This window comes from Sycon ciliatum, chromosome 1 (assembly GCF_964019385.1).
Source record: "Sycon ciliatum chromosome 1, ocSycCili1.1, whole genome shotgun sequence".
Classification (NCBI taxonomy): domain Eukaryota; kingdom Metazoa; phylum Porifera; class Calcarea; order Leucosolenida; family Sycettidae; genus Sycon; species Sycon ciliatum.
The window spans coordinates 21,109,042-21,127,205 of record NC_088643.1 but is presented as its reverse complement, the minus strand read 5'-3'; the positions used below and the strand labels follow the sequence as shown (position 1 = coordinate 21,127,205).

The window sequence follows — 18,164 nt, the reverse complement described above, 5'->3', positions numbered from 1 at the left end:
TCCTCTCTTGTAATAGTCCCAACCATAGAAAATTGAAGTCCATGCCTCGCGCGCGTGCGTGCGTTTGTGTGTGTGTGTGTGTGTGTGTGTGTGTGTGTGTGTGTGTGTGTGTGTGTGTGTGTGTCTATGCCTTAGTGTGCTTTCTCCCACCTGAGAAAACCAGTCACAAGTACCCTCTACTGTGCATTTCAAAAATTTATAGACGCCTGGTAATTTTGAAATATTTCCAATTTGGCTGGAGCTTTTCAGAATTTTTTCGGGATATTGCTCAAGTCCTTCCCCCAATTACTCTGATATGGATTTCCATGTCCATGACAGTACATGTAGCGACAGCTATAACTTGTTCTGTGGCTGGCACTCCACACGATCCATTCGTTGGTGATACACTGTTCTAGTAGGCTATCTCTGTCTTCCTTCCGTGTCTGTCCTGTTGCTGCTGCCGGTGTTCCACATGGTCAGGCCAGTCGCAAGGTTCGTCCACCCATGCACGAGTACATACGCAAGCTTCTGCTGAAGGACCTCAACCGCCAATGTGTGGAGAAGGTGAGAACGTGCCATGGACCGTGTATTCTCTATCTCAGTGTGCTCACTGTGCTGTGACCAGGGTCGACTACTACACAGCCTTCGAGACACCAGAGTATTGAGGGTATCTTTAGTGATGGCCTGTGCTTCTTGATATTACTGCTACCGGTCCACCATCTGAATATTTGTACAGGAACTGCCTATGATACTGTGTATCGCCTAGGAAGCAGTCATCTCCATGAGACTATTCTACAAACAAAAGTTAGAAATTTGGCCAGATTTTACTAATTAAGACGGGTATACCATGGCAAAAGGTATGGAGAAGCATGTCTTTGATCCAGTACGTAAAAGTGGGTGTTGAGCCTAAATTTGTGGTAAAATCTTGTTGTCGCTCTCATCTTTCTGTAGGTGCTTCGTCAAGTGCGGAAATTTCCATGGAAAGACCCAGAGGTATGTGTGCAGAGTGTCTTGTGATTTCTATCCTTTTCTGCTTTTTTCTCTCCTTTTCTGCTTTTTTCTCTCCTTTTCATCACAGTTCATTCTCTCTGGTATCGTTTCCTGTCTACGTCTGCTGAGATTCTGTTCAATGTGATGTGGCTCGTTCCTGTGTGTGTCCGTGTGTGTATGTGTACTTGTGTACACATGTTCATGTGTCGGTGTGCGTTGTTGTGTGTAAGTGGTGGTGGTGGTGGATGCGGTGTGTGTGTGTGTGTGTGTGTGTGTGCGCGCGTGTGTGTGCGTGTGTGTCTGTGTGTGTCTGTATGTGTGTATGTCTGTGTGTGTACATGTGCATGTGTGCTCGTTGCATGTTAGGTCAAGGAATATGGCGTGAAGTGCTTCACTCGTGTATGGCGCTTAAAGTACAGCAATATCCAGTGCTTGGCAAATGTTCTTTCCGGCTTGGAGTTGTATCAGGTACGTGTGTCTAATGTTCATAGGCTTGGTTTATTTTACTATGAAACCTCAGTCAGCCTCGTAGCCTATTGTAGTAGGCCCTTCTTATTTTCATGTACTACCAGGGGCGTCGGAAAGTAATTTAGTGTGGTACGGTCAGCCATCTGAAATACAATTTACTCGTGGGGGAGGGGTGGCTGACCCGAAAATTTGGAAAATTAAAGCCCAAATCAGTGCATTATATTGATTCACGGGGTACTTGGGTCGAATAGTGGTGCGGTCAGTACCGTAGTGACCATACCGTGTGCGACGCCCTGATATAGTCCATGCACAGTTGAGATACGGCTGTATGCAATGATATGCTGTGCTTGGTGAAATTCCAGCCCGGCCGTTCTTCGGCACCCGACAGTACTGTACTGGCCGGGACAGGTTTTGAAGTGTGTGTGTGCACGTGTGTGTGTGTGTGTGTGTGTGCACGTGTGTGCATGTGTGTGTGTGTGTGTGTGTGTGCACGTGTGTGCATGTGTGTGTGTGTGTGTGTGTGTGTGTGTGTGTGTGTGTGTGTGTGTACACGTGTGTGCATGTGTGTGTGTGTGTGTGTGTGTGTGTGTGTGTGTGTGTGTGTGTGTGTGTGTGTGTGTGCACGTGTGTGCATGTGTGTGTGTGTGTGTGTGTGTGTGTGTGTGTGTGTGTGTGTGTGTGTGTGTGTGTGTGTGTGCACGTGTGTGCATGTGTGTGTGTGTGTGTGTGTGTGCACGTGTGTGCATGTGTGTGTGTGTGTGTGTGTGTGCACGTGTGTGCATGTGTGTGTGTGTGTGTGTGTGTGTGTGTGTGTGTGTGTGTGTACACGTGTGTGCATGTGTGTGTGTGTGTGTGTGTGTGTGTGTGTGTGTGTGTGTGTGTGTGTGTGTGCACGTGTGTGCATGTGTGTGTGTGTGTGTGTGTGTGTGTGTGTGTGTGTGTGTGTGTGTGTGTGTGTGCACGTGTGTGCATGTGTGTGTGTGTGTGTGTGTGTGTGTGTGTGTGTGTGTGCACGTGTGTGCATGTGTGTGTGTGTGTGTGTGTGTGTGTGTGTGTGTGTGTGTGTGTGTGTGTGTGTGTGCACGTGTGTGCATGTGTGTGTGTGTGTGTGTGTGTGTGTGTGTGTGTGTGTGTGTGTGCACGTGTGTGCATGTGTGTGCATGTGTGTGTGTGTGTGTGTGTGTGTGTGTGTGTGTGTGTGTGTGTGTGTGTGTGTGTGTGTGTGTGTGTGTGCACGTGTGTGCATGTGTGTGTGTGTGTGTGTGTGTGTGTGTGTGTGTGTGTGTGTGTGTGTGTGTACACGTGTGTGCATGTGTGTGCATGTGTGTGTGTGTGTGTGTGTGTGTGTGTGTGTGCATGTGTGTGTGTGTCCCCGTGTGTACATGTGTGCACGTGTATGCGTGTGCGTGTCCATGTACGCTCAGGACGAATTTGCTCTTCGCGTGATTGATGGCATCCTGGAAGAGATTCGCATTGGCATGGAGGTACGTCTTTCAGCTTAGGATTGGAAGGATAAGGGAGGAAGGAGGTGACCGGAGCAGTTTTGCTGTTTGCGTATCATAGTATCGCTCACTGAATTCAATCAGTGAACTATTGCTCTTGGTTGCCATTGCTGTTGTTGTTTGCTCAGACGAATTCGGAGAAGCACAACCAGCGTCGGCTGGCAGTTGTGCGTTTCCTTGGTGAGATGTACAATTACCGGCTCGTTGAAGCAGCTGTGATTTTCCGCACCCTGTACATGTTTCTTGGCTTTGGCAATACCCCCGACGGTAAGGCTGGGTCACTGACATGTTGTCCGTGATGTATGCAGCTATGCACGGCAATGCATGGTGTGTGTGTGCGTGATCAAGGCTTGGTCACTGACATGACATGTCAGTGACCATAGCCATGCATAGCTGCATGGCTATGCATGGAGTGCGTGCGTGATCAAGGCTTGGTCACTGACATGCTGTCTCTGATGCAGCTAGCTGTGCATGGTAGTGCATGGTGTGTGTGTGTGTGTGTGTGTGTGTGTGTGTGTGTGTGTGTGTGCGTGTGTGTGCGTGATCAAGGCTTGGTCACTGACATGCTGTCTCTGATGTATACAGCTGTGCATGGTAGTGCATGGTGTGTGGGTGTGTGCGTGATCAAGGCTTGGTCACTGGCATGCTGTCTCTGGTGTATGCAGCTATACATGTTGATGTGTGGTGTGCGTGCATGATCAAGATTGCATAAATAAGAATGTGATACTCTGTTGCTGGCCTGACCCACGGCCGAAGGTTTTGTTTGCTCAAAGTTTTCTTCGGCCTAGAGGCCCCATATACAGGATCTCCGTTGCGAGGCTACACACTAAGCGCTTGCAGGATTTGTACCTTTTCGTTTGATTCTGGAGTAGGTTTGCTGCCAGTGTTAGAAATCTGGCCGGTGACACTCGAGGTAGGGTGTAGAAAGTAAGCTTTCCAAGTCCTGAATACCACCACTGTACGTGATGGCTAAATGATCTCTGGACAGGATGTACAGGACAGGACAGGTGTGTGTGTGTGTGTGTGCTTGCGTGTGTGTGCGTGTGTATGTGGTGTGTGCGTGTGTATGTGTGTGTATGTGTGTGTGTGTGCGCGTGCACGCGAGTGTGCATGTGTGTGTGCAAGTGTGTGTGTGTGTGAGCAAGTGTGTGTGTGTGTGTGTGTGTGTGTGTGTGTGTGTGTGTGTGTGTGTGTGTGTGTGTGTGTGTGCGTGTGCGTGCGTGTGTGTGCGCGTGCGCGTGTGCATGTGTGCATGTGCATGATGTGTGCATTTGTATGTGCATGTGCATATGTGCTCCATGGAACTGCGCCTCGTCTTGGTTACAGGTTCTCCTAGCCCGGTTGACCCACCGGACAATTACTTCCGAATACGTCTTGTATGCTCATTGCTGGACACATGCGGCATGTACTTTGACCATGGCTCGGCAAAGAAGAAACTCGATGCGTTCCTCATCTTTTTTCAGGTAAGCACTGGCTGTGGCCGGTATTTTCTGCTGGTGTTGCTGGTGGTGCTGGTGGTGATGCTGGTGGTGGTGCTGGTGGTGCTGCTGCTGGCGGTGGTGGTGGTGCTGCTGCTGCTGCTGCTGCTGCTGCTGCTGATGCTGATGCTGATACTGCTCGTGGTGCTGGTGGTGGTGCTGCTGCTGGTGCTGCTGCTGCTGCTGGTGCTGGTGGTGGTGCTGGTGGTGGTGCTGCTGCTGGCGGTGGTGGTGGTGGTGGTGGTGGTGGTGCTGGTGGTGGTGCTGCTGCTGGTGCTGCTGCTGGTGCTGCTGGTACTGCTGCTGGTGCTGCTGGTGGTGGTGGTGGTGCTGCTGCTGGTGATGCTGCTAGTGGTGCTGCTTCTGGTTATGCTGGTGGTGGTGGTGCTGCTGCTGGTGTTGCTGCTGCTGATGCTTTCGGTGCTGCTACTGTTGCTGCTTCTGATACAATACTGAAGTATGTAAAGAATCGGGTTTGCTGGTCGGTGACAGCTGTGGACATTGTCTCAATGGCTTGCCTGGCAATTTAGTAACCATTTTGCGAGTAGAGTGCATCATTATGATCTTCTCCTTCCCCTAATATCTTGACAGCTCTACATGTTCTACAAGGAGAGTCCGCCGCCTTTGGAGATCGAGTTCCTGTTTTCAGACACCTTGGAGCAGCTGCGTCCAAAGTTGAAAGCCTTTGCAAACAAAGAGGACGCTATGGCTGCTGCTAATGAACTGGAGACTGAGTTCAAAGCCCGCAGAGGTAAGTTAGTTTACGAGTGGCGATCACATATTCTGAAGGGGTTTGGTTCCATAGTCGGTTGTCATCTGCTCTTCTGCACAAAGGATAGTGCTCATGCTGATAACTAGCAGGATGTTTGCTGCCTTTCCGATTAACGCCCAACCCGCAGCACACGGACAGCTCAGTGTAGCTAAGTGATATTCCTTGTGAGAAAGTATGCACATGGATGGGTAAATTTGGAAAACAGTGACTTGAAGCTGAACTGCAAGATGTGTGTAGCCAACTGGTCTAGTAGCTCCTCATTCTCCTCATTCTTATCTAGCTCCACAAATCCAATTATTTCGTTGGTTTTACAATCCCAAACCAATCCCTCTTTTACTTTCACTTCATCAAAAAATAGGGCACCAATGTGACTCCTGTCTTTCGGGCCTTTCTTTGAATCGGTGAAGTGGTTGAACACGTGTCTCATGGCACTTAACGTGGACGCATTCCACCCAGCATTAGGCTGTTGAAAGTTCCGATACCGCATGAGGGTACGACCAGATGGAAGCTTAAGGAAGCCAGCACTTCTCATTGTCTCGTATCCATGTTTGGAATGAGAATGCTGGCGCAAGCACCACCGCAACACTGACCGGTGCCATCTTATCTGCTCCGGCGGGGTTGTCAGTGCACGGGCTTGATCTTGAAGTAGCACTGATAGATTTGCCTCCTCTGCTGTTCCAGTGTACCGTTTAAGATGAGTTTTGAATGCTGTTCGGTTCTTAAAAATGCTTTGGGTACAGCTGTCCCAGTTGCATTTATACTGTGGTTGAAGTTGTGTTGAGCCATCAGAAATACGTACATGTGCACCGTTTACGTGTGCAATTAGGTCTTCAATGTCCTCAAACTTACCCACGGTAGGCATTGACTGATGTGATCTTTGACCAGCGAGTGCCTTGGCAATGTTTGTCGAAATGGCCAGTTTACTTGCATTCTGGGAGACTGGCACCTTCAGGTGGCATGACAAGGCTGTCAGCTCCTTAGCAGTAAACCCACCAAGTACCTCCCTTCCTCTCGTGTCGTTGCATGCACCGATGATGTATTCCGCCACTGAACTGTATCGTTTCTCTTTCATATATTCCTTTAATAACACCGTCGTCTCGTCGGGTACGCTTTTGCTTGACCGCTGATGTGTTTTTGCCTTAACTCCGACCTTAGCGAGAGGGATTTTCCCTCCGGCGTCAGGCTGTACTCGGATAGAAGCCGGCTCTGCTTGCTTTGCAGAAATTTCGTCGCCATTGTGTCGTATATGTCTTTAATTGAGGACGCTGTTGTACCAGTCTTGATGATGCTGCCGAATAGCGTAGAGATGGCAGAATCAGAGAGTAACTCTTGCTTCAGCCTCACAGCTGCATTCTCCCGGTTTTCTTTCAATAAACGAGGGAAGCGTTCCTCTGCGACATTGTGCATGCGGGTGAACAGCGGCATGCATTCCTCCCGTAAAATAAATGTATGGCAGGCGTCGTCTCCCACTCCCAGCTCACCAGACCAATTCATGATGCCAGTGAATGCTTGCAGGCTTGGCTTGTGGGGACTGACCTTGTCTGAGCCAAACACCGAGAGCTTGTCTAGCACTTCAGTGTCACTAGCAGACAGCGCTCTCCTGGTTGCCACAACACACCAGCCAGCATGGTACCTAATGACAGTTCGTGCCAGCTCATCTGCGGATTTATGGTCATTTGGCTTCGCTGAAGCCGAGGAGTGAACAGTGCTGTCTACTGACTGAGAGGTGCTAGATGATAATGACAACGACGATCTGTCCAAGAAGAAATTCACCATTTTTACGTACACTCTGCTCGACTCAAATTAGCTTCTGAAGGACACCGGACCATTCCGCTGCAACAGCCTCGACCTTGCCCAGCTTCAGCTGGTGCAGTGCTCGTCTACACTCCACTACTGACTTCTTGTTTTTGGAAAGTGAGTTTATTTCACTTACAAGCTGGCATACAAACGTTCTCGTGGAGGCTTGCAATGCGATTTGTGATGGATCGGATAACACTCTTGAAAGCAAACCAGGAAGCGACGCTTCTCCTGGCCGATATGCCTGTATGTTTTCACGTTGACTATGCTCTAAAATAGAAAAGAAGGAAACAACAAAATTAGAGGTCACGTTTTCGGACGGCTCTTTCTTTCGTTTGTATCGCTACACACCTTTCGCCCACGTCTGAACGTCTTGGCAACTCCCAGAGAGCTCCTGGACCTGTTCGAATACTGACAGATCACTATCATCACTGCCGTCGTCGTCAGAATCGGGGCATAGCACATTGATCTCATGGTCTGAACACGCCATGGTGGCCATGGGTGAAAGAAATACTAGAATGTTGTACAATAGTAGACTACCGGCACGTTCGGGCTCTCCACCTTCTCCCTTCTCCGTAAAATACTACGAATCAGAAGAAATAGAAGTGCATAATGCCGTCATGAAGTGAAAGCAAGAGCACATGTGAAACTGAAAGAAATAACCTCATGCTGCGCAGCTGCATGCTTGACCTTTGCGCGCCTTTCTTCCGAATTTCCCGCGATATTTTGACTCAGCCCGCAAGGGATTTTCCCGTAGGTCGTGAGGCAGACATCGTCCGAGCTTTTGTGCGCCGTGTCCTCTTCCGGGTCTATACTACTCGCTGGTGTAAATAAAGTACACTGAGCAGAATGGTTGTCAAGCGCGTAGAATCTGTAGCTGATAATGTTAGCGTTCTCCCTGTGATCAGAGGAGTCCTGTCATGTAAGGACAGTACAGTTGGATCACGGCCGCCGTTCAGCTCAAAGTACTAGTATATGGTTCAGTGCAACTTTCGGCTTTCATGCCCCAGCACAGCTAGGGGATTCCCCTCCAGCACCCAGTCTGCACTTCAAAAGGCTGTACTAGTACCTGGAAAGTACTCTGTGTACGTAAGTCACCACTTCTACCTAGCCCGCTCACACCTGTATTATGGTTAGTGTGACTGTGTTTGCTGTGTAGTTTTTCATTTTTGATGAGTGCGAGGGAGTTGAAAACGGGAAAGTGCGAAGAAGAAAAAATTGATCATCACCACCAGGACTCGAGCCTGCTTTAGATTTGCTCTTCAATACAGCACATTGGCTCCTGCTTCTCTGTGTTGTTTGTTGTGTGTGTGTGCGTGGTGTTCCTGCTTACAGTGAAGCTGCTACAGAAGGACAAGTCGGCTGGCAATCAAGCCGGTAACGATGTGGTCAGCTCTGAGATGTCTGGCTTTGGTCTGCTGTCGCGGCAGCAGGATGCTGAAGACGGCTACGAGGATGATTCTGACTCTGACAACGAGGACGCCACTGGTCCACGTCGGGGCACGATAGAGTATGGTGATGATATGGGGGTGAGTCAGTCGCCTTCAGCAGTGTGCTCCGATTGGTGTGTGTGTGTGTGTGTGTGTGTGTGTGTGTGTGTGTGTGCGTGTGTGCGTGCGTGCGTGCGTTGCAAAGTGTGCCACCGCCTTGCCTGCTGCGCCAACCCTGATGTTGTTGGGCCGTGAAGTACGGTAAAACCTGTCTAAACCGACCGCTCAACTGACCGGTAAAAAGTGGTCACCTTGGCCAGGTGGTCCTCTTATCCTGGTAAAGTATGCCCCGTGACCACATCCACTTCACGTACACATTGTAGTATACACAACTGGTGTGCAATGTGCTCCCAAGTCTAGTTGTACATGTACATTGTTTGGCATATCATCTTTGGTGATGGACCAAGCACTACCGCTGACTTAAGCTGTGGTGATGCTACTACTAAGTACCTACACCGGCGGTGCCCTTCCTGCCTGCAGTCTGGTGTGTACAGACACGGTGCAATGTGATGGCGGACGGGTGGTCGCTGGTCATGTTGAGCCTAGCACTATAGTAGCCTGTGATAATGCTGATGCCGGTGTTCCAGTACAGTAAAACCTGTCAAGGCAACCACCTGGATAAGGGGACCACCTGGATAAGGCAGCCACCTGGATAAGGCAGCCACCTGGATAAGGGGACCACCTGAATAAGGGGACCACCTGGATAAGGCAACCACCTGGATGAGGCAGCCACCTGGATAAGCGGACCACCTGAATAAGGCAACCACCTGGATAAGGCGACCACCTGGATTAGGCGACCGACCACCTGTCCAAGAAGACCACTGCAACCAGGACCAAGGATGCCATTTCCAGTCGAATGACCCTGGATAGGGGGACCACCTGGTAACAGAGACCCCACTTTGAAGGTTCCTTTAGCGGTCGCCTTTGACAGGTTTCACTGTATTTGTTTTTGTTTTGTTTTGAAAGGAGTGGGAGAACTTCAAACTCAAAGGATCAGCTGGGGAAGTGAACTGCCTGAAAAGAGAAAAAAATGTTTTTGTTTTGTCCATGTTTTCCTATTTTCCTGCAGAGCACGGAAGAAGAAGGCATGTTGAGTCAGGATGATGAACAAGAAGTGGTGCTCCGTAACGGGCCCAAGAGGATTGACTGTCCGGAGGATGACGACTTCCTGGCCGACTTTGACAAGCTAATGAACGACAATGTCGCGGTATGCTTGCGAATATGTGTCCTGGTTGATACATGTAGATGTTCAGCATCGAGTCAAGACTCGTCTCCATGCCATGATGCAGCAGTGTATGGGTGTAGCAGCTCTTTTAGCTTCATTTGCTTTTTCAAAATATAATTATCTTAATAGCGGCTTCCTCAGGTATAATGTATCCGTTGCCGTTGTCTCCGATATTACTTGGTGACCTGCATGTACATATAATTATGTGTTTGTTGTAGAACGTCAGTACTGTCGGTCAGTTTTGTGCAATGTTATCGCATGAGCTGACTGTCAAGTAACTGGTGGTGTTAGTGGACAGTATAGCGTAACTTGTAGTTCCTTGGCGCTTTTCTTTAAGATAAGACAAACTTTCGCTTTAGAAGGACAAATATTCATTAAACCCTATTGGATAAATTACTGTATAGTCACTGAGTATAGCATGTGGATAGGAAGAACTCTCGTTATTGCGAACAAATACCATGGGTCCCTTGGTGTTCGTCTGGTTTGACTGTATGTCAAATTGTCAATGTTCGATTATTGCCTACTGTGCCCTGCAGACGCGGCGCACTGACGCCCCCGTGGTTCCGGTCTTTGATCTACCTATGCCTGTGGCCAATTCACGGATAGGTGAGTTTTGCATTGTGAATTTCTGACCTTCACACGTTTGCTGTAAAAGCTTTAACTAGAATACAGTCAGTATCGCCTATAGCGTTGGTGTTTGATTTTGAGCATTTTATCACTATAAGCGATATAATGACCGATACTGCATGCAATGTATGCGAGTGGGGTGTCAAACGACTCAGCGCGCCGTGCACATACGCACTACATACATGTACAATGTCATGTAGCTGGCTGTAGCTCCTGACACAGAAAATCAGCTTTTCCTCACGATAGAGGCATATTTTGGCAACTTGTACGAGCAAAACTCACCAAACAACACTCACTGGACAAGTTCTTCACGAAGAAGTAACACCCTGTTCTCCTCTAACATCGCTTGATTTTACATCAATCACTATAACCGATGCAAAAATAATGTAATAAAGGTCTTTTGAAATAAGAATTTGATCACAATAGGCGATTATTACTATACGCGATAACTGTGTATACTTAGTTATGGCAAATGAAAATGAATTTGAGAAATTGATCACTATATCCGGTATATTACTATAGCCGCCAACCTTATAGGCGATACGGACTGTAGTAGTACCGTTTTTCGAACTACAGGTGGAATCCTGATAATTCGAACCTCAAAATGCCAGGAAAAAACTTCTAATTATCCGGACATTCTAATTATCCAAGCATGAACCCACAACACAATATGTATGTCAAAATGCTCTCATGGTCACGCAGAGTCGCGCTATGGACCTTGGACACAGATTTCGCGGATACTGAACTGACCGGGACAGCCTGCTCATGCAAACTGAACTGACCAGTACAATGTACAGTGGACTTCGAATTACACTTTGCTAACTTCGAATTGTCTGCACAAATCCCACACATTTTCTATGTAAGTGGAATCTGTGGGACTTCGAATTAACCGGACATATCCAGTTCGAGGTTCTAATTATCAGAAATTTTTATGTGGGACTCGTATTGATAGAAATCGGTCCTGGAAAAACTTCTAATTAAGCGGTATGTTCGAATTAAACCATATTCGAATTATCAGGATTCCACCTGTATTTTCCTGAGTATATAGCCTAGTTCACATTCGACGCAACGCTGACGGTAAGGGCCTGTCGGGACGGATAGGGTGAGCTGTAAAATCCTGTACGATTCGTACGACACAACATGCAGCAGTCGTGGCGATGTTCTACTTCGAACGGCACAAATCCTAAGGCACGGTCCGTGACGAGGTGACTTTTGGACCTAATTTCTTGTTTTTCGGCACTTCTTTTCAAGTATTTCTCCTTGAGTGAAGCGGAATCAAGTTCACAATACCAGTTCACCATGAAGACCAAAAAATAGCCCTGAAAGTTGCGGCATTCAAATAATAGCCCCAGGAAATGATAGAACAGTTTGTCTGTCACGGTCCTGAACTATCCCTAAATACAATAAGTGACATGAGATCTTATCTTGCTAAAATTCTACTCAAGTTATGCTAGCCATTCTGTGAGTTATCATGGGAAGCGTAGTGTTCGAAATGCTAAAAAATTTCGAGTACGAATCGGGAGTAGTCCTGTCTCCTGTTCACACTCGAATTGTAGCCGTTTTGTACGCTTGCGTCCCCGTCTACGCTCGTCTGCGGTATGAAAAGTTGGATCGATTCAACTCTTCACGTCGCTTTCCGATCTGTACGGTAGTACGCTTGCGTTCCTGTCCCTGGTGTTCACATTGGACGCCGCCGTCGCTTTCCCGTCGATCCTTACCAATCTCCATAGGTCCTCCAGCTACAGACTTCTAAATGTGTAGTATTGCCATATGAAGCAGGTTTGGATGGCTGAGGTTGCTACTTTCAATATAACGTTACATAAGCATATATCGTGGCAGCTGCTTAGCATAGATTCGACTGTATTTGCTTCCTTGGTTTTTGCTGCTGCTTCAGAGGAGCCTTCATCTGATGGAAAGCTCAAGTTTTCTTTGATCCTCAAGCGAGGTAACAAGCAAGTGGTAAGTCCTTACAGAATCTTGTGAGCTCCTGTTGCCCGTTTAGGGTGTGATACCTAGTGTGTCCTCCAGGGTCTGTGGGTCGGCCGGGTTCAACTATACCTGGCACTACCTACCACCTTCTGAGCCTGACTATCCACTCTCATTTAGATTATTTTCTGTGAACAAAAGCTTATTCATACCGACCGAACCCGATACCAACCAGGTCAGTGTGTGCCTGGCTGATTTCCGTAAACCAGGTGCACACACCCTCTCAACCGGGTCACTCACCCTGCTGACCTGGCTCTAGAGCAGGCACTGATACCTGCACTGTTGCTGTATGAAATGCAGTCGCGTCACTTAAGTTTGCGCCTTGCATCATTTCGCAGCCCAGTGTTTGCAGATCTTGGGCTCTGCAACGCCCGGCACGTACTTGGGTGACGCGATTGGATTTCATTGAGCAGCACTGTAGATTTTTTAGATTGTACCATGTGCTAAGCACCTCAGGAATAAACGCTGTACAACAGTGCACCAGTCTGCGTGCTCTGCTGCCGACATTGGTACCTGTGCTCTTGTGACCTGTGAAGCCATTCTTTGTGTGTTTGTCGCTGTTATTTGTGTAGACCGCTGCGTCTTTGTTGCACATGTTTTTGCGTTATATTTTTGTATTTTTGTGCTCTCTTTTTTTTGCATGTTTTTTGGCGCTGCTCACAACTGCTTGATGTTGTTCATTTTCCACATCTGTGTTTGCGTGGTGACCTGCATAGCGACGAGGTCTGGACGTCTCCGAGAATTCGGAAATAGCAACGGTTTGGCGTGAACACAGGCAGGCCGATGTTGAGGTACGTGTACGACATAACTCTGCTTGATGTGTGTGTGTGTGTGCAGCGGCGGATCCAGATTTCAGCTGAGGGGAGGGCGCGGGTAGTATTCATGACAGGGAACCTATGGGAGGGCGCAGGTAATATTCATGACAGGGAACCTATGCCGTACCTGTATTTTGTACACATTACGACATAGCGGCTATTTTACGTCATAGGCTTAGCGGTTATGTAGAATTACTATTTTAGGACATGCACTCACTCCCACTTTTTCAACCACTTCATTGAGGACTCTGGCTGTAGTAGAACGTAGCCGTACTACATAGAATTGTGTAAAGATAGTGCTTCAAAGCTCAAGACATGCTGAGATCGAGAACAATGGCAAAATGATAAAATATACGATTACTTGGATGGCCATGTCCAGCAGTAAGAATGAATGATGAGATATTCACCTTGGGTTGATCCTTGTTGATGCAATGTAGGGAACGGGACGCACGGCGCACAAAAAACGCCTTCCTCGCCAGCCTTTCCGGAATAGGCAAGCCACTCAAACCACTTCAGTAGCAGCGAGCGAGTGGAAGTACCGGTCTTTCGGCGGCTGTCGGGATAATCCCTAGATGGCAACACCGTCTGCTTATCAGGCTTCCGGTTCCCAAGTATGTTGTGCTTTTCTGCATCGCTGTGAGTGGCACCGCCAATAGCTGCATCAACAGCATCCAAGTAACTTCGCTGCGTAGCAGTGCTACCAGCCACATTCGTGACAGTCACAACCAGGGTATTGTACTACTCCCTGGTCACAACGTCGTCGTCTGCGATAGTTTCAACAGGTACACGCTCCTGACTCGCATCACTACTACTGACAGTCCCACCATCGTCGTCAGAATCTACTTCGGATTCCATTTGGGGAAGATCAGAGTCTGAGCAGACCTCAATCTCAGGATCTTCGCGGTGGTCCGAATTCTCCTCCAAGTCCAAAGACGGATCGCTCGACTGAGCAGCTGACGAAGCGCAAGTTCGCTTCGCGAAAAATCCGTGGAGAGTTTGTTGGCTCCCTAGCCGCTTGGGCGGGCGGTGCGCCATCCCCTTCACCAACTTAGCTATACAAGTTCGTCAACTGAACACTAGATTCAAAACTAAAAGTCAACCAAAGTCTAAGAGAACAACTATCCGTGTTCCGAAGAACTTTCTTATCTGACACTAGAAACTACTACTACTTGTCACAGCATGTGCAAACACTTGCGCAACTGCCCATGTGCATGCACTAAAAAAGAATCGAACTGTTTGAGGGGAGGGCGCGCGCCCACTGCGCCCTCCCCTAGATCCGCCACTGTGTGTGTGTGTGTGTGTGTGTGTAAGTGACTGGCCTTCCTGCACCAGTTGGTAATAGTACTCTGATTGAGCGCTGGCCTTTGCTTTCTCTCATCCTGACAACATCATCATTGGGTTTTTGTGGAGATTTCTCTTTTCTGCTGCATAGCTTGACATGGGGAAGAGCGCGTTGCTCCCTACATGGGAGCTCGCGGTTTTCCTGCCGACTTGAATTCTCACTTGACTGACTCACGACTGCCATCCAGAGCACAAGAGAAGTCCAAGTGAGAATCAAAGTCGGCAGGAAAACCGCGAGCTCCCATGTAGGGAGCAACACACTCTTCCCCTACTATCGCCGAAGTCGCACCAACCTCTTCTTCACATAGTGTGATATGAGGTTGAATTAGTTTCTTTTGCTCAAGTCTTGTACAAGTTCTTTGTCCGGTGCATGTAAAGGTGGAGAGGGTAGCAGGACACATCCTTTTTGTTGATCCTTTTCCGGTGTCTTTCTTAATATTTATTCTGCTGTTGTTTTTATACCTCTCTGCCGGTGCAGCGTGATCGCAAAGAGAGACGAGAGCTCAAGCAGTATGTCCTCGAGTATGAACAGCGGCAAGAGGAGGAGGCTTATACAGGTAGGGGAAAGTGATCTGCCACATTCAAGTACATGGTAGTGAAGATATTGTGAATGTGATGATGTGTTTTGTGGGAGATCTGCATTATACCGTGTGTTTTGTTTGTGTTGCAATATAGTGCATTCCAACATGTTTGATACTGTTCATGTGTGTGCGTGTGTGTGTCCGTGTCTTTTCCAGAATCGCTCGGTGACTTGCAGAAACCTGTCCAGCCTCGTGTGCACCATCAGCGTAGTGGCGGCGGCGGCGAAGGCGGCGGTGGAAACGCCGGCAATCCACGCTACTATGACCGGGACAGGCGTCCACTCTACGGAAACCGCGGCCCACAAGCGCCGGCCAGCATCCACAGCAGCTCTCCATTCCCAGCACCTGGACCAAGGTATGCTGCACTGTGCAAGAGATAGCACGTCGTCTTGACGACGAGCAGCTGTAGGGACTTGCTTCACTGCTGTACTTTTTTCGGTCAAAACCAAGCGGGATAAAATAATTACCAAAATCCAGTAACAAAATTCACGGTTCGCGTGAGACTCGGCCAAAGATTTGGCCGAGTTTTGCGCATCCGCAGGAACGCCACCACCCTCTTGGATCAAGGCGCAGATGCAGCTCGTAAGCGGTGGGAGGTGAGCAGATCAGACCCACCACAAAGTGGTCAAAGACCGAAAATCCAATCCAGTAAAAGAACCAGTATAAATTGTACCATGCCAATTGGCTACTACCGTAAAATCCCGCCAGAGCGCCCCTACCTCCTCGACGCTTCAGGTGGGGAGGGGCGGATGGGCGAGTCCTAGCCGCATTCAGTACTACATGAAAAAGCACTCACCCTACGAAAACTGTTCGTGCATCTCGTACACCGGCCAAAGGTCAAGAGCCAGGAGTCGTACAGACCCATCAAAACTCAGGGTTTGTGCAATCCCTGGTCAAGAGGGTGGGCACTGTTGCGTACATTTCCGACGGGGTTGAGCACGCGTCTGCAGTACAGTACGGCATCACAGACTGTGACAGAGTCATACGAGGATACAATCAATCACGTCCCTGACAAGAAGTCAGGGAGGGGCGGATGGTAGAGACAGGGCGCTCTGGCGGGATTTTACGGTAGTATTACATTTCACTGCTGTACTACTGTCGTGGACATGGAAATCCAGTCGATTGACCGGCGCCCTCAGTGCGTACCTTACGTTGCGTGCAGTGCACATGTTGATCCGATGCAACCAGCGCGCTGCAGCGCATACATGAATGTGTGTACGGTATGCGTACGAGTACTCACGGCTGCATGGCCAACGCCTGGGGCCGCTAGACGTGGGACCGGATTTCCATGTCCACGACAGTACATGTAGTTTTGGCAGAGTAACTCGGGTCACTGTACAGTGACACCTCCTTTAGCGGGGACCTCCCTTAGCGGGGACCTCCCTTAGCGGGGACCTCCCTTAGCGGGGACCTCCCTGAGTTGGGCACCTCCACATTCAGAACACTATCAGTTCGGTCGTGACTGTTCCAAATCAAGTGGTGCTGCATTCTGTAATGAGAACACATTCCTATGCAGAACAGACCCAGATCCCCAGGGCGTTCGCATGTGACTGTGTCCACTCTAGAGAACCTACCCTACTCTTGTGCCGATCCGAAATGATTTCTTTGACCACAGTACAGACCAGGGAGTAGTGAAAATACATGGTATAATAATATTACTACTCCCTGGTACAGACGTACGCCACCACCACCTCCATGCAGTTACTTCATTGCTGTCTCTCTTTTTCTTGGGTTTGTCTTCGTCTTGTTTAGGAAACGTTAATGAAGTCTCTGTCACTGCAAACTGGTGAGTCTCCGGGCTGTTGTGACGAAGGTAGAAAAAAAGCTATGGACGAAGCAGCACCAGCTTCTCAGCGGTGGAGTGGAAAGCTCGCTCCACATATGGCGAGGATGACCGCCCGCCGCAAGAAGACGGCTGCGATTTCACAGCAATCAGTATGCCAAACAAGCGAAGGAAATTGTTTCTCACTTATCACAAGATCTGTTCAGCGTTCTTAGTCTCTGCACATGCGCGCTCAAAGCTTCTGTAGACTTGGTGAACTTGAGGCCGAAGCTCGACCAACCCGTACTGTCCTCAGGCGTGTGGTGGTGAGTAGGAAATACACTCGAAGTCCTGACAGCGTTCCCCGCGCCCATTTGTGGACCCGCCGGCGGGCATGCTTAGGTGCATACCGTGCTGCTGACATGTTTCACAGACCGATGTGCAGCTGCTGTGACGTCTGTGACCTCAGCCACGCGATGCATTTCTCCAAAGATAGTGTTGTGTTTACTCCGGCGAGCACGCAGAGATGGCTTTCCTGGGCTATGCATTGTTTTCTAAGACCCGCGGCCTGGACAGACCCGCCAATGCCTGTCAAACATAGATACAGTTCTGTCTGCCCGAGGGCCTTCATGTTATGCAGCCTGCTGGTTTGTGTGTTGCTCTTTTCTTGAGTCTGGAGAACACATGGCTACTTGCCATTAGTATGCCTACTACCTGTGTCATGCATATTCTCCTTTTTTTATGCCTTCTAGTCTGGTGGATTCACCATACTCATCACACATGCTGTTTGTATGAAGCTGGCAGTTAGTTGTGCCGGTACAGCGTACGGTGCTTTCTTTATTTCTTTTCTCTATAGTTTGTACGTTGTAGTTACCCGGTGTCTTGTTTCTCCTATATTTTTATTAGCGAACCCACAGCATCGTCTTGTCTTGGTAGCCAATACTGGTGTTTACCAGCTCTCGTGTGTCTATGCCATTCTCCGCTTACCCAATGCACTAGAACCCCGAACTGCTGGCGAATTACAGCCATTCAGATAGCTTTCATGATCCCTGCTGCAGCTTCGGCTCGACCATGCATGCACATTGCTGGCCTTTGTTTGCGCCGCATCGGTGACAACCTTTTTTTGGTCTGTGCAGTAGTATTTAATAGTGATCTGCACTACAACAATTGTAGTGGTGCCATTAACAGCATACACCACAATGCCAGCTTGGTGCGAACCGTGCAATCATTGTAGGTTCATCATAATAATGAACATCTGCTATGTATCTCGGCAAAGGTGCAGCAGTTCCCTGAATGTGTCGAGTACCAGTATGATGGTGGTGGGTATACTTCGGAGCAAGGAGTAGTAAAA

The 18,164-nt window shown here is 48.7% G+C and overlaps 1 protein-coding gene across 1 annotated transcript in view; it reads left to right on the top strand.

Annotated features, from left to right (window-relative positions):
• LOC135817652 (regulator of nonsense transcripts 2-like) overlaps positions 1-18,107 on the top strand; it is a 36,216-nt gene extending 18,109 nt beyond the window's left edge. Inside the window, exons 26-40 of the mRNA XM_065330881.1 lie at positions 460-543; positions 931-972; positions 1,336-1,437; positions 2,862-2,921; positions 3,068-3,206; positions 4,266-4,402; positions 5,009-5,168; positions 8,322-8,515; positions 9,546-9,683; positions 10,238-10,307; positions 12,223-12,287; positions 13,031-13,105; positions 14,949-15,027; positions 15,208-15,406; positions 16,804-18,107. Coding sequence (XP_065186953.1) covers positions 460-543; positions 931-972; positions 1,336-1,437; positions 2,862-2,921; positions 3,068-3,206; positions 4,266-4,402; positions 5,009-5,168; positions 8,322-8,515; positions 9,546-9,683; positions 10,238-10,307; positions 12,223-12,287; positions 13,031-13,105; positions 14,949-15,027; positions 15,208-15,406; positions 16,804-16,813 — 1,554 coding nt within the window. The 3' untranslated portion in view covers positions 16,814-18,107. The remainder of the gene's footprint in view (positions 1-459; positions 544-930; positions 973-1,335; positions 1,438-2,861; positions 2,922-3,067; positions 3,207-4,265; positions 4,403-5,008; positions 5,169-8,321; positions 8,516-9,545; positions 9,684-10,237; positions 10,308-12,222; positions 12,288-13,030; positions 13,106-14,948; positions 15,028-15,207; positions 15,407-16,803) is intronic.
• The last annotated feature ends 57 nt before the right edge of the window (positions 18,108-18,164 follow it).